Below are 26,615 nucleotides of genomic sequence, written 5' to 3'. Positions count from 1 at the left end.
AAGGTCTCTTCTTCCCCTCAGAGCTGACCAAAAGGACTTTGAATTTAATTTTAGTATTCTGCACCTTTAAAACCTTATTCTATGATTTACTCCATTTGTTATTGCACTTGAGTTTTTAATGAGGAATCGTCTGAACATCACTTGACCAATCTGGTGGCCTTCTATGATGGAGTGGTGGCAGCGGTGGACAAGGTAAAGGTGACTGATGTCATTTACCTGGACTTGAGCAAGGCCTTTGACACGGTCCCACACCACATCCTTATCTCCACATTGGAGGGATGTGGATTTGATTGGTGGACCACTCGGTAGATAAGAAACTGGTTGAAAGGCCGCAGACAGAGGGTGGTCATCAATGGCTCTATGTCCAGGTGGAGGCCAGTAACGAGTGGTGTCCCCCAGGGGTCTGTCTTGGGACCGGTGCTCTTTAACGTCTTTATCAATGACATCGATGACGGACTCGAGTGCACCCTCAGCGAGTTTGCTGATGACACCGAGCTGAGTGGTGCGGTCAACACAGTTGAAGGAAGGGATGCCATTCAGAGGGACCTCGAGAGGCTAGAAAGGTGGGCCCGGGTGAATCTGATGAGGTTCAACACAGCAAAGTGCAGAGTTTTGCACTTGGGCCGGAGGAATCCCAGGTATCCATACAGACTGGAAGGAGCGGTCCTTGAGAGCAGCCCTGTGGAGAAGGACCTGGGGGTCTTGATAGACGAAAAACTTAATATGAGCCAGCAGTGTGCCCTTGCGGCTCGGAAGGCAAATGGTATCCTGGGCTCCATCAAAAGAGGGGTGGCCAGCAGGGACAGGGAGGTGATTGTTCCCCTCTACTCTGCTCTTGTGAGGCCCCATCTGGAATACTGCATCCAAGTGTGGAGCCCCCAGTACAAGAAAGACAGGGAGCTGTTGGAGAGGGTCCAGATGATCTGGGGACTGGAGCACCTCCCCTGTGAAGACAGGCTGAGGGAGCTGGGCTTGTTCAGCCTGGAGAAAAGAAGGCTGCGGGATGACCTAGTTGCAGCCTTTCAGTACCTAAAGGGAGCCTACAGAGGGGAGGGAAATCAACTCTTTGAAAGGGTAGATAACTGCAGGACAAGGGGAAATGGTTTTAAGATGAGGGAGAGGAGATTTAGGTTGGACGTCAGGGGAAAATTCTTTACAGAGAGAGTGGTGAGGTGCTGGAACAGGCTGCCCAGAGAGGTTGTGGATGCCCCATCCCTGGAAGTGTTCAAGGCCAGTTTGGATGGGGCCCTGGGCAGCCTGGTCTAGCACTAAATGAGGAGGTTGGTGGCCCTGCATGTAGCAGGGGGTTGGAGATTCATGATCCTTGAGGTCCCTTCCAACGCGGGCCATTTTGTGATTCTGTGATCACACTGTTAAGTGTTATCAGCTCCTTCTTCCTGGAGACGAAGAGCACAACATGGAAGATAAAAATTAACTTGGGGGCAAACCCTGGATGCTCGGTAGAAATCGAAACTAACAGATGTCTGTGCAGTTGTGGTAGTTGTGGTGCTGTTTTAATGAATAACCGTTGTCTCCAAATTCCCTACAGCTGTAGTCCAGCACCCTGCAGGGAAAACCACACCTGGAGGTCTGATGTTTTTTCAGCACAGAACAGTACTTGACCAGCACCAGTAGCTCCAGCATTTATCACTGCAAACAGCAACTGCCACGTGTTCCATCATAGATTCTGCTGAAATCATGGCTCTGAAACAGCACTTGTGTTTCAAGGGCAGGGAGGGCAGTCATACTGGCGGTGTGCTCACCCAGCCCCCCACCTCACACTGACACCCGGCACAGCTGATAGCTGTAACATCCAGAGACTTCTTGTGAGATTGAGAGACTTTGCTAACAGCTTGCTAACTTGCTCTATGCTATTGAGTGACATGAAGGACTGATTGTACAAAGAATGCTTTAGACATGAAGCGTTGGCCAAGGGCTGCGTTCTGAACCTCATGGTGCAACAGGAGGGTTTCCCCCAGCAGTTCTGTCTGTCCCAGTTCAGTACATAATCAAGTGACCTTATATCACCAGTCTTGTATAACCTTTGTTAAATCTTTACCTTACAGCAATGAAACCTTGCTGCTTCTCTCATATGAGAGTATCATATGATCTCATCCAGAACACATAACTAAAATCAATTTATAAATTGGAGGCAGAGCTCTCCTGTTCAGCAGCTGGTAGACGTTCAATGTGAACAATGAAGTCTTTGTTCCCTTTTGCCAGTGTTATCTCATTTTTAGCAGACAACAGGAAGTGTCTGTTTACCCAGATTGGAGCATTTGTTGCCCCACTAATTGCAGGCATCCTGCTTTCAGAGCTGCTCCATAGCAGCTATGCTGGGGTTTATGGCTTTATCTTTGTCAATCTCCAAAGCTACGTTTCATGCATCACGTTCAGATTTATGCAAGTATTATTCACAGTCTCTAAAAGCAAAAGTTGTCTTGCCAAACTTAGATCTGAATATTTACAAATTTAAGGCAATCCTGATGAGAGAGAATCTCCTGCATCAGCTGTATCTTCTTGCTTTAAAGACATCACTATGAAAACAGCACTGAGTCTTCCTAGCATCTCCTAAGAGAGCCTTAGGAAACTAAAAAGGAGTAGAAGTCACATGGGAGTCCCGTGCTGATAAATCCACCACCATTTACAATCCCACAGCGCTTTGTCAGCGCTGCAGGGGATGTGTTGGCACCTGCAGGTTTTCCTTGCTCTCCCAGGTGCTGCTCATCTCTGCAGCCATCTCCTCTCCCTTCGGCTGCTGGCAGGGCTGAGCCGTGCCTGCCTCCTTGCTCACAGCTCCCGTGTTGCTTTTCATGTCCCCCTTTCCTTCCAGAGGAGCAGGATATCCTGGCAGGAGTTCTACCCATCATTCTGACTGGTGCTATGCAAACTCTGGCTTTTATGACCCATTCTATAGCAGGGTGGTAAGATGAGTATGCTTTGTCTCAGTGTTAACATATATTACTTCCTTCCCTTGGGAAGTTCCCTTCTGTGTTATATATACATGTTTTTTTTTACTGCTGTTATAGGTTGTTTGCCTTTCTCCTTTCAGTGATATATCCCTGTTAATGTACAATTGGTTTTAAGGGCATAAATTCCTCTCTGCTCCTTAATAACTGTTCCCATTGACTGCTGAGCTTGGATCATGTTTTGTTGCTGTGCAGAGCCAGGAGGATAACTGCTATTGGCACGGGCCTGCTGGTTACAAAGGTTCCTTACCTCTGATAAAGAGTAGGCAGCTGCTATTAAAAACTCCATAGCATTATTATGGGCAAGAATATGATCCAAACCATTTTTTGTGCATGAAAGCAATGAAGTGTGTTCATACACACCTGTGCCAAATGTAAGTCCACAGCTTAATAATTCCTTTCTGTAATTTCTAAAGAACAGGAAACAAATTCACGAGGATGGAAACACTTTCCCTTGATGTTCAGTTCAGCATCATACAGAGATTTAGCAGTTAATCACTGTTTCATAAATACATCTGGTCCATGTTAGAGGGAAGAAGCAAACTGGTTGAAGAAGGCACGGTTAAAGAAATGCAGTATCCTGCAGAGGATGCAGTCTTTTCTCCAAGGCCCATGGAGGATGATGCCCAAACAAACACTTGGCACCCTATGACCTGGGCACTGCTGTTTAAACAGATTCACCTCCTGTTCATTTGGGGGCATCATTTATTCCTCCATTTGAACCTCATGAAAAAATGCTATTAAATGGTATTTATGAAAGGCGACGTGGTTATAGAATGCAATGAAATGATTTTTTTTTTCTTGTTTCTTTCATTTTGTGCTAATCTTGCTATTAAAAAGGTTTGCACTGCATATCTGTTTTAGTATTTCATAAATTGCTTTCGTCATCAAACTAAACTGAATTCTGGATACTGGATTTGAGACATAGCCAAGAGAAAAGTCTCTCGATATCTCCTCCAAGTTTGAAAGTATGTTGATATTACACTTTAGTACTGTTTGAAGTTTTGAATCCGCCTTTTCAGCCAATTTGAAACCTTCTTGTTCTTTCATTTCCTCACCCTTTGTGTTTATTCCCATCTTGCTGAATTTATTTGGACATCTGTTCACTATTAAATTCTCCAGCACATAGATATGCTTGGTGTTATTGCACAAGCTGTATTTCTGAGCAGTAACTCAATCCTTCCATGATCTTTTCGCACCACTAGTAGGAAGTTTACTAGCTTGAAACCTTTTGCTTGACTTGCTGATTATTCCCAGCCCTGTACATAGCTGGATATCACAAGAGACAATCCTTTGTAGTATATTTTGAAGTTATTTATTTTTCTGATTAAAAAAAACCCAAAAGCCAAACAACCAGACCTATTAAAGTTGCATCAAATGTTAGTTCTGACTTTCTTTTAGAAAGGAGAGTAATTCTTGATTTCAACAGTTTGATTTTGTTTTATAGTACTGAATCTCTCCATTTTCAGGCTTCTACAGAATATGTAGCACAACGTATTGTCCTTGTGTTCAAGTGCTTCTTTTCCAGCCAAGACTAATCGTGCCTTCATGGTTATTTTTCTTCTTGGAGTGACCATCATATTTAGTTCTGAGTATAAAAACAGTGGGATTCTTGGAGGCTACCATCATTTTTTTTAGTTTCTAATTTGAAACTCACTAACAAAGCCAAATTTTTTGGAAAAAAGAATTTAATTCTCCTAAAATTCAAGCACTTCATTTCACAGAATAAGGTTAGTGCCTCCATTTTGCATGGTATATAGTATCTTTTGGGCACCTGGGGAAAAAGAAATATGCAAGCATTGCTTAAATGTATCAAGATCTGTTCAGACTGTGTATACAGATGATAGGTTTTCTTGTCTACAAAGGAATAAGAATGCCAGACTCTTCATCAGTTGCTTTCCATTTTAATTACAGACTCACAATTCTCAGTTTTAATGATAATTCACTAGGATTATTCCTAAAAGTAGAAAGAATGTATGTAAACATTTACATGCATTTTTCAGTTCTTTTTCCTTTTTTACTTAATAGCATATATCAGACTGAAATACATATATATTTAAACAGAGACCCTGAGAAACTGAAATTTGCTTACTTGCCATAAAGAACATGAAGAATCCTGGTTTTAATGTAATTTCAAATGAAAGTCCCACCCTTGTAAGTGAAAAGATTATACTGGTATTAATATAAACATGCTTTAATGAGAAAAGCCTCCCCTCTAATTATTTTTAGCTGTGGCATTTACATTCACAATAGGTAGTCTAATTAGTGAAAACCTTAAATTATGACACTACATGCTGTCATAAGAGTGCTAATGTCAGGAGCTACTTACTCTTGTTTAAAACTATAGCACATTTTTTCCTTCCAAGAGAATAGGAGACCTCTGCCATTAAATGCCCTGTGAACACTACCAGTATTTTAATCCTAAAAATAAAATCTTATCCTTGTCACATTAGTATTATCAAATTACTATGAGTTTGAAGGGAAAAGGTATGTTTCCACGCATGTGTATGTGTAATAAAGTTACTGTTATGATGTTATAGATAACATATGCTATGCAGGAATCTAATGAATAGTGGCGAAAGCAGTGGAGCGTGGTGGTAATATATTCATGTTCACACATCATTTTAGATTCTTCTCAGCCATTTCTTCCTTAATATACATGAACTTCTTGCTTTAAAAACTCCAAATGGCAGTAATTTCTAGAAGAATGAGGAATCGATTAGTTTTCTTGGAGCGTTCAGAAAGAAATATGCTATAGTTCAACAGATGTTTTCCTGTACTGAAGGATGAAACATAGAACTTAATACAGTGTACTGGGGAGGAGCTAAATGGTTTTTGTAAAGGAAATTATGCACTATGGATAAGCAAGCTCTTTGAAGACCATCACTCAATGAGCGTGTGGGCCTAAGGCAGTGAATAAGTCTGTCTGGATTTCTAAAAGATAATGTCTCTTGCCAAAGGAAAATTATACTGGATTAAGTGGAAAAGTCTTCTGATTTAGAAATGGTGAAAAGGAAGAGGAATAAATGGATGCTGGAAAGAAGGCACTGGAGGATGCATGCTACAATGGTCTGCCCTACTCAAAATGATCATAAGTGATCCAGCAAAGGGAGTAAAAAGAGAGATGACCAAGTCTGTGACATTATTGTCTTTCTCTAGAGTAGAAAAGAAACAGGTTGACTGCAAGAAGCTGCAGAAGAACATTGTGATGTTGACAGAATAAGCTGTGAGTGGAAAAGTTCTGAAGAATGTGAAATAGTACATATGAGAAAAATGATCCCAGATCCACGTATAAAATGATGGCTTTTCAGCTAATCCTTAAAATGACGTCTTGGAATTTTAGTTTGTGAATATATCACCTTAATTCTCAGTAATAGTAAAAAAAAAAACTCAACAAACTCAAATACAACATGAGAAACTGTAAGATAAGGAGTAAAGAGCAAAGAAGACAACTACTGTGTCACTGTATAAATTCATGACCACAAAGTGCAATTCTGCTCCCATCTCAGAAGGGCATAAAACCTGATCAAAGGTGTAAATGGTATGTATGCATTGGAGACAATGAAGTATCATATCTTTTTAGCCTGGAAAAGAAGTGCTTGAAGGAGAAGAAACTGATGGAGAGAAAACTTACTTATTTATCAGCGCAGGTTCCTCGACATTCTTCTTCTGTTTCAAATCTATTATTGGTACCATTACAACCTCCATACCAGAACTGGCCACAAGAATTGGCATTCTTGTCATAATACCATTTCACCACATAGTTCCGACAATTACCTGGTTTCATAGGTTCCAAGCACCTGGGATCTGAAAGCATATCTTTTAAAGTTAACTTGGATTCTGGGTATCAATTACATTACCCTAAACTTGCATTATTTTTTTAGAGCATCTTTTTTTTTTTTCTTCCTCATAATGCCTGGAATATATACACATCTCAGATTTGTAGCCAAATTCTATTTCAGTTAATGAGATATATGAATAGATCTAAACAAACACATGACTGGTTTAAAATCAGGCTACCTAAATTCTGACACAAGACTCAAACGGGTATTTAAATACCTAAGCACAATCAATACACAAGGCTGTCATCTAGGTGTGAAACTCTGAGTATGGTGGCTGAAGCCAAAACACCCAAATAAACAAAAGATGATAAAATCCAGTAACTATATGAAGGTGGGAGTAGGGATTTTTGGTTGGTTGATTTTGGTACAGATCTGCTACCCAATATTCAGACAACAGTACGTACCTTTTTGAGGTTTTGCTACCTGTGATTGCTGTGCTGTTGGGTGGTGATCTTTAGCAGTGGTTACATTGAGCAGAGGGTTGACAACTGGACTCTGACGTCTGATTTCATCTATGTTGGAAAATGGAGGGAATCTCGATTCTCTGAGAACAGAGGTGGTCACAGTGTGATCCTGAGCAGATGGCAGCAGTTCAGTATATCTGGTCTGTGGTGGACTATGCTGCAAAAGGAGTCAAAATCTGTTAACATTCTGTCAGAGCTCAGATGTGAAGAGAAAAAGAATGAGAGAATTATAAAGGAAAGTAATAGTATTTTTTACAAACATTACTTAGCAATAATGGCAGGAACCTTGTTCTAGTGATTTCTCAGTAAGGGACCATGATTTTAACAATTGCATTTTCTGGTGCTGACAGTTAAATAAGAAGATAAAGTAATTCCAGCTGATAGCTAAATAAGAAGATAAAGTTATTCCTTCCATTTAGTCACTAAGCGGAATTAGTTCCATTGCAGTAAAATTTCAGTCAGTGCTTATTTGTAATATAAACTAAAAAGGCAAGGAACTATGAGGTAAGTCTGTGCTTTCAGACGTCCATTACACTCACTGGGAAAGAGCTGAAATCAGGTTTGTCAAAGAAAGGGAAATGGTAGGCAAGAGGAACAGGATACTTGTTACTGATAGAAAACCACATTCATCAAAGATGATCCAAAGATCTTTTTAAATATGGAATCCCTTGAATGCAGCAAAAATGTGCAAATCTTGTGTTGAGGGAATCACATCCCAATACTAAGACTGTCTCAAGAGATGCATACTTACTGTCTTGAATCAAGTGACAAATCACTCTTTTTCCTGTTTCTAGCTGCCTAACATCCACTTGCTTATTATCAGAATTTTAGAGTTCTCCTTGACCAAAATGTTAAGCAGGTAACAGACCTCTTCAGGTGAAGATTATTATCTAAAAATGTGCCTCTCTAATGTGTTACTATATTCAAGAAGCTCTGCATGTTTCTTAGTACAGTATGGTACAAATGACTGCATTTATCCCATACATCTCATTATCTACTGAAACCAGGAAGGAAGAAACTTGATACTATATTTAACATCTTCCCATTTACAGGATTGTACTGACGTGTCAGTCAGTTTAAGAAAACTTCTTTTAGCCACTGGTACTCTGAAACCCAAAGTCTAACTGAAATGTAAATAGACAGTTCATCCAATCCTTTGCGTGTTGCATTTCACAGATCTACAAAAAGATAATGTTTATTGTGATGGTAATTAAATTATTAAGATTCAGCTATAACCAACCAAAGCCGATCAGATCCAAGCATATGAGCATCTATTAGAACTATTCATATTTGTGATCCTTATAGCAAAATATAGAAATGTCAGCATCTATAATACCAGATTAACATTTATTTTCCCTATTATTTTCCTTAATGATGCAGGGTACCAAAGCTGATCCTCCGTGTCACACAGATCTATGTGGAGATATTACAGGGCCCAAACCTAAATCACTTACAATGCAACTGTCATTCAGGGAAATTAGACTGAATTTTGAAAGTGAAGTTGATTTATGTAATTACCAATCATATTACATACACAATGATCCAAAGGGTTAGTACTGGCTAATAATGGAGGAGTTCACTGACTCCTCCAACATATATCAGTAATATTTATATGCAGCATTCAATTCACTTAATGTTTATATGTTGGTACAGTGGCCTACAATATCCATTCCACACAGCTATGGAGGATTGATTATACAGCAAATATTTCAAAATTTATTTCAGCACATTATGGGGGCAAGCATCTGTTACATGTTTATCATCAGCTATTTTGAGGTAAAGCAATTAAAACACCCTAGAGTATTAGTACTGAAGTACTTTAAAGGTGACAAATGTCCTACTTTGATACTAACACAGCGATTGAAAAATACCAAAAACCTATTAAGAGAATTAAGTTCATGCACACCTGCAGAAAATATTTATCTATTGCAATAAAAAACCACCTGTCCTTTCTGTCTGTACTGCAACTCCATGTCAGAAAATGGATGAACACAGGACAGGAGAAATTAAAACTGGAGAATAAAGAGTAGTACGAGCAAGGAGTCCTAAAAACACAGTCCAACAAGAAAAGCTGAAAGCTTAATGATTCTTACAGGGCATCACCATGAGAAGCAACTTTGCACTGACAATCCATAAATAAATGCCTTGCACACTATCTGCCTGCATAGGCACGCATCTGGAATATTTCCAATTCACTTTTAAAATGAATCAGAAATAAAAAAAATACATATTGTTGTCATTTATTGCAACGATGACGCAGTATTACCTTCTTTTTTTTTTCCTGTAAACTATTTTAAACAAGTTCACTCTAACTTTAAAAGCTCTCTTCATATTTTTAGAGACATTACCCATATATTAAAAGATTGGTAAATGGTGTAATAAATAACATATGAATGTCAACAAAGAGCTACATCTTTTAAAAACATTCAGTAACTTACTGAGTAACTGATTCCTTCTTTATGGGGCACTGAAGTCTCTGAAATTGTCACTCGAGTCAATTGAGTGTTAGTAACTTCATTAGGCAGTTCAGGTTCTGGACTTGGAGGTGGCAATAGAACGTTTTCTTTTCTACTGTAAATTTCAGACACATTATCACAGATTTTTGTGATGAGTTTATCTGCAAGATCTGAAAACATCAACAAAATGATTAAATTTATTAATAAAGAAATAATAAAGAAAAGTCACAAAGATTCTCCACAAGCTTTTAGTGCAGCATTAACCACAACTTATAATGACAGTGACTTGTGGAAGACTGTCTTCTGAAGTTATATCAAAACTCAGATTGGAATGAATAAAATAATGCACTCTCAGAACTAACAGATTTTGAAGACCTCTAGTTCTTTTTGGAGACAACAGATAAAAACACCAAAACCTGTTTTCAGCATAAATTATAGCTCAACAGTCTAGAGAGAAAAACAGGGCAATGGAAAAAATGTGTGTGTGTGTAAAAATTAAGAAGATAAACTGAGTTACAGATCCTATTTCTTCTCTCTCTCTCACACACACACACACACACACACACAAAATAAAAATCAGTGACTGGGAATACTTTCATGTTGAATGCTGGAGCCAGAGCCAGAGCTGTAATTTTAATCCTAGCTGGCACCAGAACATTAGCGTGGATTCTGTTCTCATCGTTAATGCCTTAAACACATTAACTTAAGCCCATCCACAGGCTCAGTGTAGCAAAATGAGTTTATGCTCAGGATAAATATAGTTTATAGGGTTAGACTGCAGCTAGTTGAAGCCAATGTTTGCTTCTTCCACTGGTTATTATAGGTTTCCTCTGTCTTTTATCTCTGATTCCCGATTTTTCAAGTCTGTTTGAAATAAATAATGCAGAATAAAGCAGACCTCATCCCCTTGTTGATATTCCTTCACCAACTCTTCCCTAGAATCAGAATGAAAGCATAGAATTTCCTATGACTTTTAGAAGAAAACGAGTGTATATAAAAGATGGTGAAGGGACTGCCAGACAGACAAATCACTAAAAACAGCTATATATGAAAGAGAAACAGACAGAGATGGTGTGCCAAGATGGAAGAAAATTCTTTTGGGGCTGAATCTGTGGCCCTACACACTATGTAAGGGAAAGCTGATGGAAGCTTTCAGCAAAGGAGTGCCCCAAAGAAGGCCTCAACTCTGAAAATCACTGGTTGTTGGTTTTCATTGTTTCTACAAGAGGTAAAAGTTTGCCAAAAGTTTCATTTGACCAAAGAGCAAGGAACACTGAAAACCAAGCTGCGTCTGAAAGACAGGCATCAGCTGCCATTCAGTGAGCATGTACGGACTGCTTTGCCTTGCTTGGGGAAAGGCCAAACACTTTTATTTGCTTATTTCAAATATTCTCCTGCACAGTTTCTTTTACCTGAGAGTGTCTTGAAGTCCTCTATCCGGTAAAAATGTTCTTCATCAGGGTCTGTTGCAATGAGATGCATTTCTTTCAGAAAATTATCATAATGAGGATCAGTTTCTTGAACAATTCCAATGACAAATATCTCAATATTTGCAGCATGTGCTTCCCTTACTACCATATCCAGGTGCACTTCGTCACGACTGTCTGCTTGTCCATCTGTTACTACCACAGCAACTTTTCTTACTGCTGGACGTGCTGCCTGAAATAGGCTAATGGCTTTTTTAATGGCAGAAGCTGTGTACGTGCCTTCTCCTAAGTAGAGCATTTTATCAACAGCAGATTTCAGAGATTCTTTGGTTGTGTATTTCTCTAGAGAAGATACCAACTCCACTTTATGGCTGAAGTTGATAACGCCAATGCGAGTTTTAGCGTGGTTGGCCGAAACCTCATCAATGACTGTTTTCATAAACGTTTTGGTACTGATGAAGTTGTCTGGTCCGACACTTTCTGAACTGTCAATGACAAATATTAGTTCCAGCGGTGTTATTCTACATCTGATACCGCAACCTGGAAGAATAACCATTTCAGACATTTTATGAGAAAGCACCTTCCAATTATATAAATGAATTGAACTCAAGTAACAGATTTACAGTAAAAGCTCAATTAGTCATTCCATATGACTTTAAAATCATTGGTACTGGGAAATATAAACACAGTTGGACTAAACTACTTCTTGTATTGCTCTGGCAACACAGTGAACATTTTTCATATAAGTTATATCCTTACACACAAACATGAAGAAGAAATATCCATTCAAGCAACATAAATTGAGTTTAGAGCTATTTTTTTTTTTTCAATACTAGAATGCTTACCACATATTTCATTGATAAGTCTTACAACTTCTTCTCTCTGAAAAAAATAAAAAAAAAAGTATTAATTAATCTGCTGTTCGTTTTAAGAATGCTGAAATTTATCAACTTATTTACCTACACTAATGCAGGGAATGCAATGCCCCTATTTCAGCCTTGTTTAATATCACATAAACTATAAGCACGTTCCCAAATAAATTTCTAACATTTAAATTAATTCATATTCATACTTACTGAAAGACCTGGTTCACCTTTTCTTCCCCAAGGTCCCTGAAAATGTGTAGAGTGAGATAGTTAACAAAATTCAAGTTCATTATATTTCTGCTGTGTAAAATGAAGTAATGTGTAATGTCTTTTACCTTTGGTCCTGGAGGTCCTGGGCCTCCCATCTCTCCTTTGGCACCTTTGCTTCCTGGATCACCTTTATCTCCATAGTCTCCCTAATTTAAAGCAGTCACATTAAACCCAATGCACAACTCCAGTTCTGTTGGTAGTAAGAGCTAAAGCTATAGCTCAACTAGTTTTTAAGATAAAATTTCTGAGCTTTATCCTGTGGCTGATTTACCTTAAGCAGAGCATCTTGGAGAAAGAAAGCTCTGTCAACATAAATATCTTCAAGAAATTTATATCAGTAAAGGGTGAAGATAAATTTATGCTGATTATGAGATTATATAATTTTTACTCTTTGATTTTCTTGAATTCTAAACTGGCCCATGTTAATGCAAATCTATGGAGAGACTTAACTGCTTGAAATCTGCCAACATATTGAAACTCACAACAGCTTAGTGCAGAACCCACATGAAATACTGGGAGTTTGTCAAGAAAAGAGATGCCTGGATTGTTACATACATTGGAAAATACCTAGCTACGTATTTAGAAACAAATTCTTCATTTTTTTAATTTGAGTGACTAGACCTGATTTCCTAGAAGAGAAAGGGTTCAACATTACTGCATTTCAGCTAACGCAGGTACGAAATATACTATGGAAAGGATTCAGGATCTTAATTGGAAATGTCTTCAAAAAGATGATTGTGCATGACAGTTCTTTTTCCTTCTCTCTGGAATTTACTGATCACTTAATATTTCACCTGAAATTTTAGGAATTCAGTGAGGGGAGTGTCCATTTCAATATTATTATTCATTGCTACCCAGACAATGGAATCATTTAGATACCATTCCCTGTTAACAGTATTTGCCAGGATGATTGCTATCAATTCTGTGGAACCCCTTTTTAGTCCCTGGGTCTTATTCTTATCTTATTCAAACCTGAAAATTGTATAGCTCCTCCACAGTGTTAAGGAAACCAGACTCCACTATGTAAGCTCTTGGAAAACACTTGCTGGTCTATTTTCACAAAATCATAATAGCCAGCTAATAGTACTACTTTCCATTATTTGTCTGTGAATTCTATCTAACCTCATCGAAATTAATGTCAGCACAAGAAACATCAAATACAATCTATTGATGCTAGATGATGGTGATGCTAGTATTCTCATGCACACAAATATGCTAAAAACAGATCTGTTTGGGTTTTGACACATTCAGTAGAAAATAGGTAAATAAAATTCCTACTGTACTAAACTTTTTTTTTTTTTTTTTTTTTTTTTTTTTTTTTTTTGTGACAAGTCTGCTTTTTTAATAGCAAACTGCAAGATTGAGAATTTGGAGAGATTTTTGGTCAAAGCCTAGCAAATAAACAGACACTTTGATTTTATAATAACTAAAAACTATATGAATATAGAAGAATGCATGATTTTGCTAGTATTATTCTCTTGCTAACAGGTGAGAGCTCATTCCATATATTACTTCAGAGCCTGATCCTTAGTGATGGTTAAGATTTTCACAGATTCCAAAGCTGACAGTAAGTAGTAAGAACCTGCCTTGCCAACTGTATGAGGCAGTTTTTTGCTTTTTTGCTTTGCTTTTTATCTATCTTCAAAGATCTGTCACATTAAATCAACAATAAAGAAAATAAAACCTTTCTTTCCTTATTGCAAGGATTTACCTTTGGTCCAGGAATGCCAACTCCTATTGAGCCCTTTGGCCCATGTAAACCTGGATTTCCTTTTTCTCCCTGAACAGAATATGAAAAGTAAGTTTAATGAAAAATTAAGGTAGCCACTTTGTGTCTATTCAGTTTATGACATCCTGCATCACAGACAAAGCCAGATACTTGCATTAGGAAATGAAATGTGTAATTTTCAAGATAGAATTGCTCTGAATCTGAAGAAATTAAGAAATAAACAATTGAGTATGAATCATAATGTACTTTGACAAAGTATACAATGACTATATTCCTGTTTAATTAAACAAAATAGTGACGTTACGCTGACATGAATGAAAGACAAAAGTAGTGAGTTTCACACAATGAGGTTCAGTTATTCATCCAGCCTATGGATGGATGAATACAAGTGGAAAAACAAAGTCCAACACAAAGGTTCTCTAGGTACACACACCTAGGATCTCTTCAAGGTTGGCTTAATTTTTCTGATTTTAAGTAAATGAGGTCTCTGTTTTTCACAATGTGGAGAGAACACATTTCTGCTGACGCTTCAAATGACAGGATCAGTCTGGCTACAAAGTGCAAATTTGTTTTGAAAGGATTGTTCTGTATGTCCTGCTGTGCAAACAGAGACTTGAAAAGCGTGTTCACACTAGCAGGATGAGGATATAGCACATTGAAAACCACAGTTGTCATAAAATAAGTACAGAAAATCCTTCACAGCATGTGGGTTCCTGAAACTGTTCTGTTTTCTTTAACAGAGTAAATAAATTTTTCAGATAAAATACTGCATACATTTTAAACACAGCTAGAGAGAATTAGATTGCCTGATACATAAAAGCTTCCCCAAAATTCACATTTGTAGCATAACAGCAATGCCCTGTGCAAATATTAAAAACAGCTCTAGGGAATATCAGTGAGATCACCTACTGTCTGCAGTAAACCTAGCTTAGGCATATCTGCATAGACCAGTACAAGTCTAGTGAGTTATATTTTTCAGTCAAGAGCTCAGACTGTCTCACACACCCCATACTCATACTTGGATAGGTGTTCACAACTATGCCTAAAGTGGCTAAACTGCTCATAATGGACAGAAAAATACACAATTTTCAAGACTCCCTTCTTCACAGTAGGTAAACTAGTGCTTTTGGGGAACTGGTAGACTGATCATTTCTGCTGGACTGGATAAGGGAATTACAGATTTCTTCAGGTGGAGAAGCAGCTATGTGATGCACAACCAGACAATTTCTCTTCCCACGATTGGCTCTCTTGAGCTGAAAGTTCACATGGCGTCAGACATTGAGATGCACCTTCCTAGAAGAGGCAGTATACTAGGAGTCAAAGTCAGGTGTTTTTTTTCCTGTTCAAATCCCAGATTTCACTGAGAACCTGCTGAAATGGGAGCCTCTGATTGCACACAGGTGAGCTGTGGTTGTGCCCTGTACGAGGCAAAGACACCTACCACACTCCGACACATCTTCACCAAAGGCACTGCCTGAAGAGTCAGTCCTGCCGTGTGGGAGCCTCTCAGATCCACTAGACCCAACACAGGGAGCTCAAAACCTCTGCTCCTTGTCAGACTACATACCACTGACCCGCTAATCATTAACTTCTTGCCTCTGGAAAAAAAAAAAACTCTCCCATTTTCACACTCCACGATTTCTTACAGCTAGAAAGAACAGGCACTGTTAAGTAGATGTTGGATACTGGAAACGAGACTGCAGCAAACTACATAGCTAATGCACTAGGAAAAATAATGGGCTTTCCTACAAATAGGAAATATTAATAAGACAATGGAATGTACAAAGGAGTTTAATTGGCATTCTTAAATGTTCAGTGACTATTTAATTAACTTAAAGCTACTTTTCAGCAGGATTGTACTTCATAGGTCTTCTATATAGGTTATCAATGCAAATGACTTTTAAACACAGCAAAGTAGCATGCCAGCCTGTTTCAATGCTTGCTGTCCAGCACTGGAACAGACTGTTCCTCCTGACTAGTCATCATAGAACTGCCTGATTAACTTCTTTACAGATTTGCAGAGCACATACACATGAACCAGAATTAGAATCTGCTTTGTATTCCAGTAGTCTGTCATTAACAATAAATGTCAGATCTAAGAAAACTATAGATTTATTGAAGTCATTTGACAGTTAGGCACTTAGGATGATGTTTAGGCAACAAAATCGAAAGAGACCTACTTTTCTAAAAAAAAAAAATCAAGCCTATGCAGCTGACATTAATCACAGACACACATGAATTTTATACTTTAAATGTCAACTGCAGAACCAAATCCGGCTTTCTCTACTTGTGTAATCGATCATCAACAGAAAGGATTTGTCATAGATACCATAAGAAAATATTTAGTAACTAAGCAAGATGTATATTGCATAAATTTTTAAATATTTGTCATTATACCAGCTCAGTGTATGTACAAAGTTAAACTCAAAATTGACCATCAGTCTTATCCTAAAAATCAAAGCAGTATTCATCTAAAAAAGGACCCATAAATCCTTGATCATAATATCCTGGTAGATCACTGATCAATAAGTAGACTTTTATGTTAAAATGCCATTCTAAGAGTGAAGATCTGAGAATGTCTAGACTGTGGTTTTGAAAGGAAACCAAGCACACACACACAAAAAAAAAAAGACCAATGGATGCTGATATTAACATAAAGTTACTCAAAACCCATCTCATTTTTGACATTCCATTCTTACCGCATGCCTTCAGAACTCCATGTATATCTAAGTAGATACTTGGAGTAATATTGATAGTTCAAATCAAGGAGTATAGTAGCTTTAAACTGATGAAGAATGGCCATAAAATATGAAGCTTGTGATGTTTGTGAGGAGACAAAAAGACAGATGTGAGAGATTGATGTTCAATAAGCGCCAGTAAATGGAGCAAACGGGTACTGATAGATATTATTCATAGCAGTGCCATTACTATCATCCAAACCTCTGTGTGTCTGGATATCTGTATATCTACCTATTAGCCACTGAAAATATTTCGACTTTTATTTTTCTTCAGGAAGAGAAAGAATACACAATAATCAAGATACTTATTCCTGCATTACACTGAGTCATGAAATGTTTCTGCTCAGAATGGGAATTGTGCTAACTAACTTCCATACCCATGAAATTAACAAAGAAATATTCCAAGTATTAGATTCTGGGAACACAACAAAAATGCCTTTTAAAGCCAGGCAGAAACAGTTTTCCTATACTATAAAGCACATAGAGATGGCAGAAACATTTCTGCTTTCTTCAAGAATAGTGCAAACAGGCTTCTGAAATTCAGCAAAGAAAGGAAAATGTTACCTACATTATCACATTAGAATACCTATTATCTTTATGGACACTGCTAACCATTAAAATAGAAGAAAGGTGCAGATAGATCAAAACCAAAGGTTCGGACAATCAGGTGACTCTAACCACAGACAGATCTTTGTCTAGGAGTCTTGAAACATGATAAATCAGAATCTGTTGAAGAGAGTTATATAATAATGAGAAAAAATGAGAAAAGGGAGAATGTGGTAAAGTACGTTCTTATGCTATAAAACATTTCACAGTGAAGAAGGAAAGTGCTCTCTGCTTGTATAAAAAGGGAAATGATTAACATTATTATGGAAGACATTGAAGCTGGAGTTGGAGTAAGTACGGATGAAAACAAAGTCAGGAATAATGCTTTCCTGGTTAAGCTTGCATGAAATAATTCCACCCTGAATAAAAGAAAGATTATCCTATGAAACGTTTGGTAACAACATAAATGTATTTATTTATTTATTTTATTTTAGCACATCAGTATGTCGCAACGAAAACCAATTTTGCCAACAAATTCCATGGTGGCTTTAGTTTCTACAGCCCACTGTGATGTTGTGAGACATCTGTCTTAACCCGACTGAAATAGTGCACCTCTTATCAAATTACTGGTGATTTAAAACTTGAGAGTTGCAGAGTGGAACTCAACTCCTGATCCAGGGAAATATTCAATCACATGCTCAACTTTAAGCATTGATTTGAGAGAAATAGGAGAAATATTTTTTTTCTCCACTAGAGCCTTCAGTTTTAGCACTTTGTTTCCACACATTTATGACAAGGCATTTCATTAAATTTCAACAGAGAATATTTTACCATGTTTGCCTTTCTCCTTGTAAGGAGGCATGTTTTGGTACGACTGGAACTAGGCTAGTAATGATGAAGAATAAGTTGGAGATTGGCTAATTTCTTTTATGTTCTTATAGTTACGTGTTGTTTGTCTTGTTCTGGATAAATACAGTAGCTCTCTGTTACTGTCTTTACATAAGGGCATCAAAAGCAAACTCCAGATGTTTTCTTTGGACAGTGCTCCAAGTCTAACAAGTCAATGAAACGTGACAAGGATGAGAGAGGTTAAATATATCTGTAGCAATATGAATAATAGGAGAGCAATCATGTGTCAACAGTAATGAAAGTTAATAGCTAAAGTAAATTTTACATACTTTATGAATGATTTACAAAGAATATTTGCAAGAGTTCAGTGGCAAACAGAATATACAGAGGAAGAAAAAATAAAAAGATGAAACTTCCTAGGAAGGAGATATAAGAAGAAACTGGAAACATACTACATTAAACTGGATTACCTTATCTCCCTGTATGCTGATGCCAGGAGGACCAGAGGGACCAGGCAAGCCTTTCCGTCCCATAACACCCTATTACAATCAGTGTGACAAAAAAAAAGAAGAATTAGGAGATAAATTCTATTCCTGATAACACTAAAGAAGTCATTTCAAATTTACTGCAAGGACAAGTAAAACTTTTTTGAAGACTCTAGTTCCAATCCTTCTGTGGTTTATGGTTTCTCACAGTAGGCTTCAGTAGTTACACTTAGCAAACTCTCAGGAAAGTAAAGGAACAATTAAGCAGAAAACAATTAAAGAATAAAATATGCCCATGAAACAGTGTGATGATTTTCCTGGGTAGAAAACAACAGAAGCCAACTTTATCCAGCAGATTAGTGCAATCACTGCATACAGAGGCAAGCAGTAGAGCAACAAAGCTAGACATGTTAGCTCTTACACACTGCATAAGCATGTATTTCAAGCCATGGTCTCTGGGAGCACCACTCACTCAGAAAATCTTAAGTGGCAACAGTCAAAGCAATACCTGCTGATTTTTGTGGCTACAGTAGAAAACAGGTAAAGTCTTTCTATGGACCCATGGACAAAATCTTGCCACATACTTTGACAGAATCTCTTGTAAAAACTACTGTTAAACTACGTTTATATCAGCAGGGGTTCACACGAAACATTGTTGTTCTAAAAATCTTATCTCGAGAACTAGATGATACAAGATGGTCCTCGGCCCTGAAAGTGAAATATCATTTCCACACAGAGAACGTATTTTTCATTCTTGAAGGCTTTGGGCTGAGCACTATATATTGTCACACATTTTGTGGGCTTTGAGACCCAGCCTAAACTGATTCTTACCAAAATTACCCTTTTTAAACACACCGGCTATATGATTTACTGAGGTACTGAAATTGCTATAGCTTTCACAAAGCAATGCAAAGTCATATGTACATTCTGAGAAAAAACGTTCATGCCCTATTGCTCACTGCATTTCTGTATCAGGTTGGTAATAACATTTCTCCATTCAGACACCAATTTATTCAAAACAGCTGTGGAGACTTCAGTTATTGTATCTGCTAAAGAAATTACAGAAAAAGTTACAAAGACATACATGTTTTTAACTTAAGTAAATATGGAGAAATATACACAGAAATCCAATGTTTTCTCCATTGACTTTGTAAAAATAATGAATGGATACATTCATGATACAGAAATACGGGCATAAACTGAGTTATCTTTTTTAGCAGCAGTTTTTTCCTTTTTGAATTATCATTCATTTTAGTGGAGGAAATTAAAATTTGTCCAGATGTTGCATGCTGGCTCCTTATAGAATTAATTTCTTTTGCTTTATGTTTCTTTCCTAATGGTTTTACAAATGAAGCTAACAGGATTCAATTTCAGTGAGCAAAAAAAGCAAACATAAAATCCAAATTTAGCATATTTTCACCCACAAAAGAATATCTTGGAAATATAATAGGTGCAAAAGAAATAAATGTGTCATTTAACTCAATTATTAGCTATATGTAATCTAAAGCTGTGATCTCATAAATTTTAGCTGCAAATGCAGTTTTCAGGCAGTACTCCTTTCTAATCCAGTCATAGAAATGAATAGTCAATTCCCATGCTGTAAAGCTTGATTTCTCCTGCAGTTGCACCAACACGAATCAGTAACTGAAGGAACTATTCTGGTGTCAGAGAGATTGGAGAGTCTGGCAGCCAGCATTACAAAAAAGCAGGAAGCTTCAAGATGATGTAGTACCAACCTTAGGACCAACCATTCCGCTTCCCCTCGGTCCTGGGGGCCCAGGAACACCAGTCAGTCCACGTTCTCCCTGAAAGCAGTCATAATAGCATCAGTAATTTACCACTTATTAACTAGTACACTTTTCATACACTCAAAAAGCAGTTGGCCAAACAACTGCTTCAAAAAGAAAGCAAATAAATGCTACAGACATTTGCTTTATAGATTGATAAAAAAGCTCAATTTATACTTTTTTTCTCAGTTAATACTTCAGTGAGGAAAAAAGCAGAAGGGCTCATCCCCTAATAAGCTAGCAAACTCAGGGCAGCAGCTGGCAGGTCAGTGGGAATATGAGCAGTTCTGTGTACCGTGCTGCTCTGTGTGCTGCAGACAAGCCCGATGGAAGGAGATAGGGGCCAGGGGACATTGCTGGTAGGGGCGAGGCACAGGGACATGAAAGGCAGCTTTTTTCCCACAGTCTGCAACAGAATAAATGAATAGGCACACATACAGCACATTTTCATTAGGAAACTCTCATCTCTTTGAAAAGAAAAATAAACAAACAAACAATTGTTAAGTTACGGGCCAGAAAATTCTGAACTAAGCAAATGTTCTTAAATTATATCTGTGCAGACAAATGCTAAAGATAGAAATGTTCTGATAAGTTATCACTCATCCAATATACTAACAACAGTGTCATGAACAGATGGTATCTCTTGACAAAATAAAAATTTTCTTTGATGAAAGTCTTCATTCTATTGCTTTCACACTAGGAAAAACACTTCAAATTGATATGCCTGCAGAGGGAGCAGTCCAACCAGAAGAAAACTGCATGTACACATCACACTGATCACACATGACACTTCATTTGTGATAGGTGAAAAGAAAGAACATATCATACTGATTAAAAAGGAAGGAAACAAGAGTACAGAACATCTTACTGACTTCTTTTACTTTCATGAACATTTGTACAGCTTTCAGATCTTAATGACTGCTTTTTAGGTGAAATGCCTGAAATTAAATCTCCAGTGACAGATCACACCAATCTGTGTGTTTTGTATATGAAACTCCCATGCTAAGTTCTGGCATGTGCTATTTATGTTGACGCATTAAGGCCTTAGCTCGATTTTGATGGATTTGGAGAAGTGGTAAACCTGAATCCAAAGACGAAGGCTTAGATTAAGCTTATAATGCTTTCCTTCTTGATATAATATTTGGCTACTGAATTGATTTTCAGTTCCTCTTTCTTCCAAAGCCCTGGACACTGGCCAGCTTGAGCCAACATATAGGCATGGTATACGGGCACTCTTGGCTTTAAATTGATGTGTCAAGCTCGGAGTCTGAGGGTTATGCTGTTTGCCAGATTAGTCGGTTGAGAATTTCTCCCTCAGATTTGATCAAAAAGGGGGGTTGGTTTGTTGGTTTGGTCTGGTCTGGTTTGGAAAATGGAGCCAAAGAGAGGGCTATTTCTTTTTCTTTTTTTTATGGATGAGAGGTGTTCTTCTCTGATGATCTGACACTTTTCTATCACACCTTCCCTGCTAATTCAAGAACAAAGACACTGGCAGTGTCCTTGACATTTTGTTTTGCTTTGTGGCAGATCCTATCTGTAAACATTTAAAGATTATAAACCTAAGCATATAAAGATTGTAGCACTTAAATCTGACACACAGTGCTGGCAGGTATCTCTCTACAGTGAGAGGAATGGTAGATATTCCTGATCTTTTAAAACCTCTGTGGTTTATCAGTTCCTCCTGCAAAGCATTTCCCTACCATCTGCTTGAGATTGTTGTATTACTAGCAAATAGTATGAGACTAGGCAAATGTAGCCACCCTCCTTTTAAATTTCATCTGTTATCAAGAGACAAATTATTGATTCTCAGTATCCTTGTATGAAACAACCCTAAGCAGATGAAGCAAAGAGCAGCCAAAGTTTTCCCTTCTCAAGCTTCTGAAACCTGCCAGATGTGTCAAAGCTATGAGGAAGTTATACTGACAGTGCTTTGCAATATATACTGATTTTAAGAGATTCTGGGCTGCTGTGGACAAGGAAGCAATCTGTAAGCCATTGTGAAGGGAAGGTACTGAGCAAATAAACAATTTGCAGTGTTTCATTTTGCTGCAGTTGCAACCTACTCTTAAATCAGCCCTGACAAAAAAAAAAAAGCACAAGTATGCCTTGAAATTTTGTCTCTCTTTCTCCCACGAGTAATACATTCTTACACAGGGTCAATGCAGGTGAAGGATCAAATTTTAGCCTCACATGCTTAGTTAATGCCAGATGTCTCACTGAAAAGCTCTTTTGTAGAGCTTTATAGCAATTATCAAAGTTTTTGTATTTCTTGGCTTAGAGAAAAAGACTTTCATTTTACTTTGTAAGTTGCAAAAGGGAGCAGGTTTTTTTTCCTAAGGTGTGACACTAAGCTGTTCTCCACGGAATTCATTTCAAAAAGGATTAGTGCTGCTCTTTGATGAGCTCTAATTTATTTCCTGCACTGTGCTTGTAGACAAGCTAAGCTATCTGTTTTCTGCAAGTCTATAGTGGCTGCCATAAATGAAATTATGTTCTTTAGTCTGCATGTGCCAGATTCTGTATTACTCCAGGTGGAATCTCTTGTATCAGTAAGTGGTAGCTCTGAACAGAAGCACAAAACCAGATGTTTCGGGTCCCTATCATCAGACTATTGGTAATTCTATGGATGAATGGCCTTCAGTTTTTCCTTCACTGTGGATATGTTTTTAAGACATTATTGTTATTGTTTATTTTTGATGGGAACTTTCATGCTCTGAGAACTGAAGTTAAAAGTTCTGTTTGGAAAAAAAAAAAAGGTAATGTTTATTTTACTTTCTACTACAATATGCTCTGTGTTTTCTATTTCACATGTAATAAGGAAATCATTAATTAAACCACACTGCAGGACACCATAAAGCAATTTATAATATGATTTTAGCCATAATTTTCTTTTTTCTGAGTTTTTATAACATAGTAGCTACAATGTGACTTTTTAGACCAATTATACACTCATGGAGCTTTGTAACAGTTCAGCTATTTTGTGTTTTATGATAAAACAAACAAACAAACAAGCTCAGAAGTGTTTCAGTGTTGAATTTCTAATCTCTTTACTGTTTCCTTTTGTGTGTTCATTTTTTGCCATCAAGTTTTTCCTGTAAAGTGTTATTCATTTTCAGTTAAGATCTGTAGTCTTCTCTGGGGAATCAATAGCTAGGAACTTTAAAAATACATCACTGTTTCACCTGTAATCACTATTTCTCCTTATTTGTTTGGAGCCTTGCTCTTTTTGTTGCCATAGAAGAAAGGTGAATAATTACTAAGCAATAGTCTCCTGCATTGGATTCTGACTTCCACACGGAAATTCCAGCACATAAAAACACTCTGATTCTTTGGGTGTATGGAAAATCTGAAGAAACAAAGCAAAAACTGGTTTGCATCTAACAAGGTAGAAAATTCTTTTGCAAGCTTTTCTTTGAATCGAAAAGCAAAGTGGGAGATGAATTTTTAGCATTTTGTCATTGTAATGCACTTTGTAGTGAGATATTTGTCTACACTGTCTACTAGCCAGATGCATGTACAACTACTGTACGTACCTTTGGTCCAGGATCTCCCACACTGCTTGGGCCTGGTGGTCCTGGAGGGCCTGCTGGTCCTGGAGGTCCCTGGCACAAGAAGAATATAGCATGTCATTAGTTGTCCTAAAGAAGTAGTAGTTATGTTCTACAATAAAGAAGAGAATTTCAGCAGTAGTTACTAATCTCTCTGTTCCTGTTGTTCTCAAATTTGCAGTATTTCTATTGTGTACTGAGCAATGGGCATTGTTATTATTCCCTGCTCAATCCTTCACAACCCCTTCAGCTGCCCTTCAAATTGCTGAAGGCATCCCTACCCCCCCCTTTCAGCATTCAGAGGACAGATGTCTTTGCTCTATCAGAGCTACTTAGACTTAGCTATATAACTATTGTTCATATCTACTTGTAGTTCACAGAATTGATCTTTACAGGTCATGAGGTAGGCAAAGTTGGCCTAAGAATGGGAAAGACACATGCTACCACCTGCAGATATTTCAAAGATATGTATTCATATGGCAGGGAGAAACACAGACAGTTTTTACTGAAGTCTCTGATTGATTTGCAGAGAAGCATGACTCTTACAGCATGTGGAGATAAGAGTCTTATAATAAACATAATTTAAGGAATACTACTGCTGAGTAAAGCTCTTCTTATTGTTTAGTCACTAATAGAAATGCAGCATGCACATATACATATACCTAAGTTTTCCATCCTGTAACTGGGCAGAATATAACCAGCAGTTATAGTTTTATTAATGAATGGTTTGGCCAAGCAGATATTTTCTCTTGAAGAGAAAATAAGGAAGGAAGAAGAAGAAAGGAAGAGAGGAAGGAACTCAAAGCAACAGTAACATTACACAGATAATGTAATATTATTACATAATGTGAATACATATGAGCAGCCATGAAGACTTTAATGAAATTACATAAAATCCCTTTCATGATGCTGAAACAAAAGCAGTTCAGTTTATGCCCAGTTCTGATTGTCTGTAGATCTAGTGCTGTATCCAGGACAGGAAAGGATTTCATAACAAATCTGAGATATTTACAATTGGTGAAGGATGAAAGAGAAGTTTAGTTACACTTAACTAAGTGACTAATACAGAGCCATTCTTGTTTTTGTATAACACTAAGTACAGAATGTAATTATAAGCAATAAACAGTAAAGAATTAAACTTAAACTTACAGCTTCACCTTTGTGGCCTTCACCTTGTTCTCCACGGAGTCCAGGTGGTCCAGGTGGTCCTGGGTCACCCTAAATACAAAGTAATAAATCAGGCATTGTGCATGTAACCAGATCATTGTAATGTAACACATTAAAAGGCCTCTACCAGGACTTAGAGTCATTTACAAGAACGCTTTGGCTGTGACCATTCAACCAATTCTTTATCCACTGAATTGTCCACCCTTTAAATCTATATCTCTCCAATTTAGAGATAGCAATGTCACATGGGATTGTGTCAAAGACCTTGCACAAGTACACATAGATGTCATTAGTCACCCTTCCACTGTCCACTGAAGCAGTCACTCCATTGTAGGAAGGCCAACAGATTGGTCAGGCGTGATCTACCTTTGGTGAAGCCATGCTGGCTATTTCACATCACCTCCTCTTCTTGCATGTGCCTTAACATATCTGCTCCATTATCTTCCCAGGCACAGATATGAAGCTTACTGGCCTGCTGTTGCTCAACTCTTCCTTTCTCTCTTTCTTTAGAATGGAAGTGATATTTCTCTTTTTCCAGTCACTAGGGGTTTTACCTGACAGCCATGATTTTTTAAATATGATGGAGAATGGTTTGGCAACCACATCAGCCAGTTTCTTTAGGACCCTGGGATGCATGTCACCCGACCCCATAGACTTGCACACGTTGTCTCATAAGGCGGTCTCTGACTTGCTCTTCTCTGAAAGGGATTTTGTACCCCTAGCCCCCACCTAGAGGTTCAGGTACATGATAAATGTGGGAGACCTGACTGCCACCAAGGCAAAAAACTTGTTGAGTACCTCAGTCTTCTCCATGTTCATTAAGGCCAATTCTTTATTCTCATTTATCACAAAATAAAACTTAATACTATAATGTATCTCTCAAGGTACACTGGCAGTTTGCACTAAAGTTGTTCCTATGTGACTGCCAAAACAATTGGAATTCCTTGTTGATACTTGTAAGTCACACATTCACCCCACATCTAAGCATGGCACGCAGACAGCCACTGCACATCCCCTCACACAGTACTAGAGAACCAAGAAAGGTAAATGGACTCTACTGTAGACTGATGGAAGGTTAGTTCATAGAATCATAGAAACTTAGAATCATTAAGTTGGGAAAAGACCACTAAGATCATCATCTAGTCCAACTGACAACTTATCAACACCATGCCTGCTAAACCATCAGCTAAACCACATGTCCCTTAGTGCCAAATTTACATACTTTCTGAACGCCTCTAGGGATGATGATTCTACCACTCCCTAGGCAGCCTGTTCCAATGCCTTACCACTCTTTCTGAGAAGAAATTTTTCCTAATATCCAATTTGAACCTCCACTGGCACAACTTAAGGCCACTACCCCTCATTCTACCACGTTGGAGAAGAGATCAACTCCCACCTTGCTTCAACCTCTTTTCAGGTAGCAGTTGGAGAGTAATTAAGTTTTTCCCTGAGCCTCCCCTTCCCCATACTGA

At 37.9% G+C, this 26,615-nt stretch overlaps 1 protein-coding gene across 7 annotated transcripts in view; it reads right to left on the bottom strand.

Annotated features, from left to right (window-relative positions):
- Positions 1-4,910: 4,910 nt before the first annotated feature.
- The window catches only part of COL28A1 (collagen type XXVIII alpha 1 chain), a 59,540-nt gene continuing 37,835 nt past the window's right edge, over positions 4,911-26,615 (bottom strand). For 6 of the 7 annotated variants that reach the window (XM_090142756.1, XM_090142751.1, XM_090142752.1 and 3 more), the window contains 13 exons: positions 25,126-25,194; positions 23,962-24,030; positions 20,378-20,446; positions 18,627-18,695; positions 14,006-14,074; positions 12,360-12,440; positions 12,235-12,270; positions 12,004-12,040; positions 11,144-11,698; positions 9,714-9,901; positions 7,216-7,432; positions 6,604-6,776; positions 4,911-5,668 (listed from right to left, as the gene is read on the bottom strand). In XM_090142756.1, coding sequence (XP_089998882.1) covers positions 6,604-6,776; positions 7,216-7,432; positions 9,714-9,901; positions 11,144-11,698; positions 12,004-12,040; positions 12,235-12,270; positions 12,360-12,440; positions 14,006-14,074; positions 18,627-18,695; positions 20,378-20,446; positions 23,962-24,030; positions 25,126-25,194 — 1,632 coding nt within the window. In that variant the 3' untranslated portion in view covers positions 4,911-5,668. Of the gene's footprint in view, positions 6,777-7,215; positions 7,433-9,713; positions 9,902-11,143; positions 11,699-12,003; positions 12,041-12,234; positions 12,271-12,359; positions 12,441-14,005; positions 14,075-18,626; positions 18,696-20,377; positions 20,447-23,961; positions 24,031-25,125; positions 25,195-26,615 lie in introns of all 7 variants that reach the window. The other variant, XM_090142753.1, reaches the window with a different exon arrangement.

This window comes from Phasianus colchicus, chromosome 6, assembly GCF_987193195.1.
Source record: "Phasianus colchicus chromosome 6, bPhaCol1.hap1.1, whole genome shotgun sequence".
Classification (NCBI taxonomy): Eukaryota; Metazoa; Chordata; class Aves; order Galliformes; family Phasianidae; genus Phasianus; species Phasianus colchicus.
Note: the sequence above shows the minus strand (reverse complement) of the source record. Positions and strands in the feature narration are given on the sequence as shown.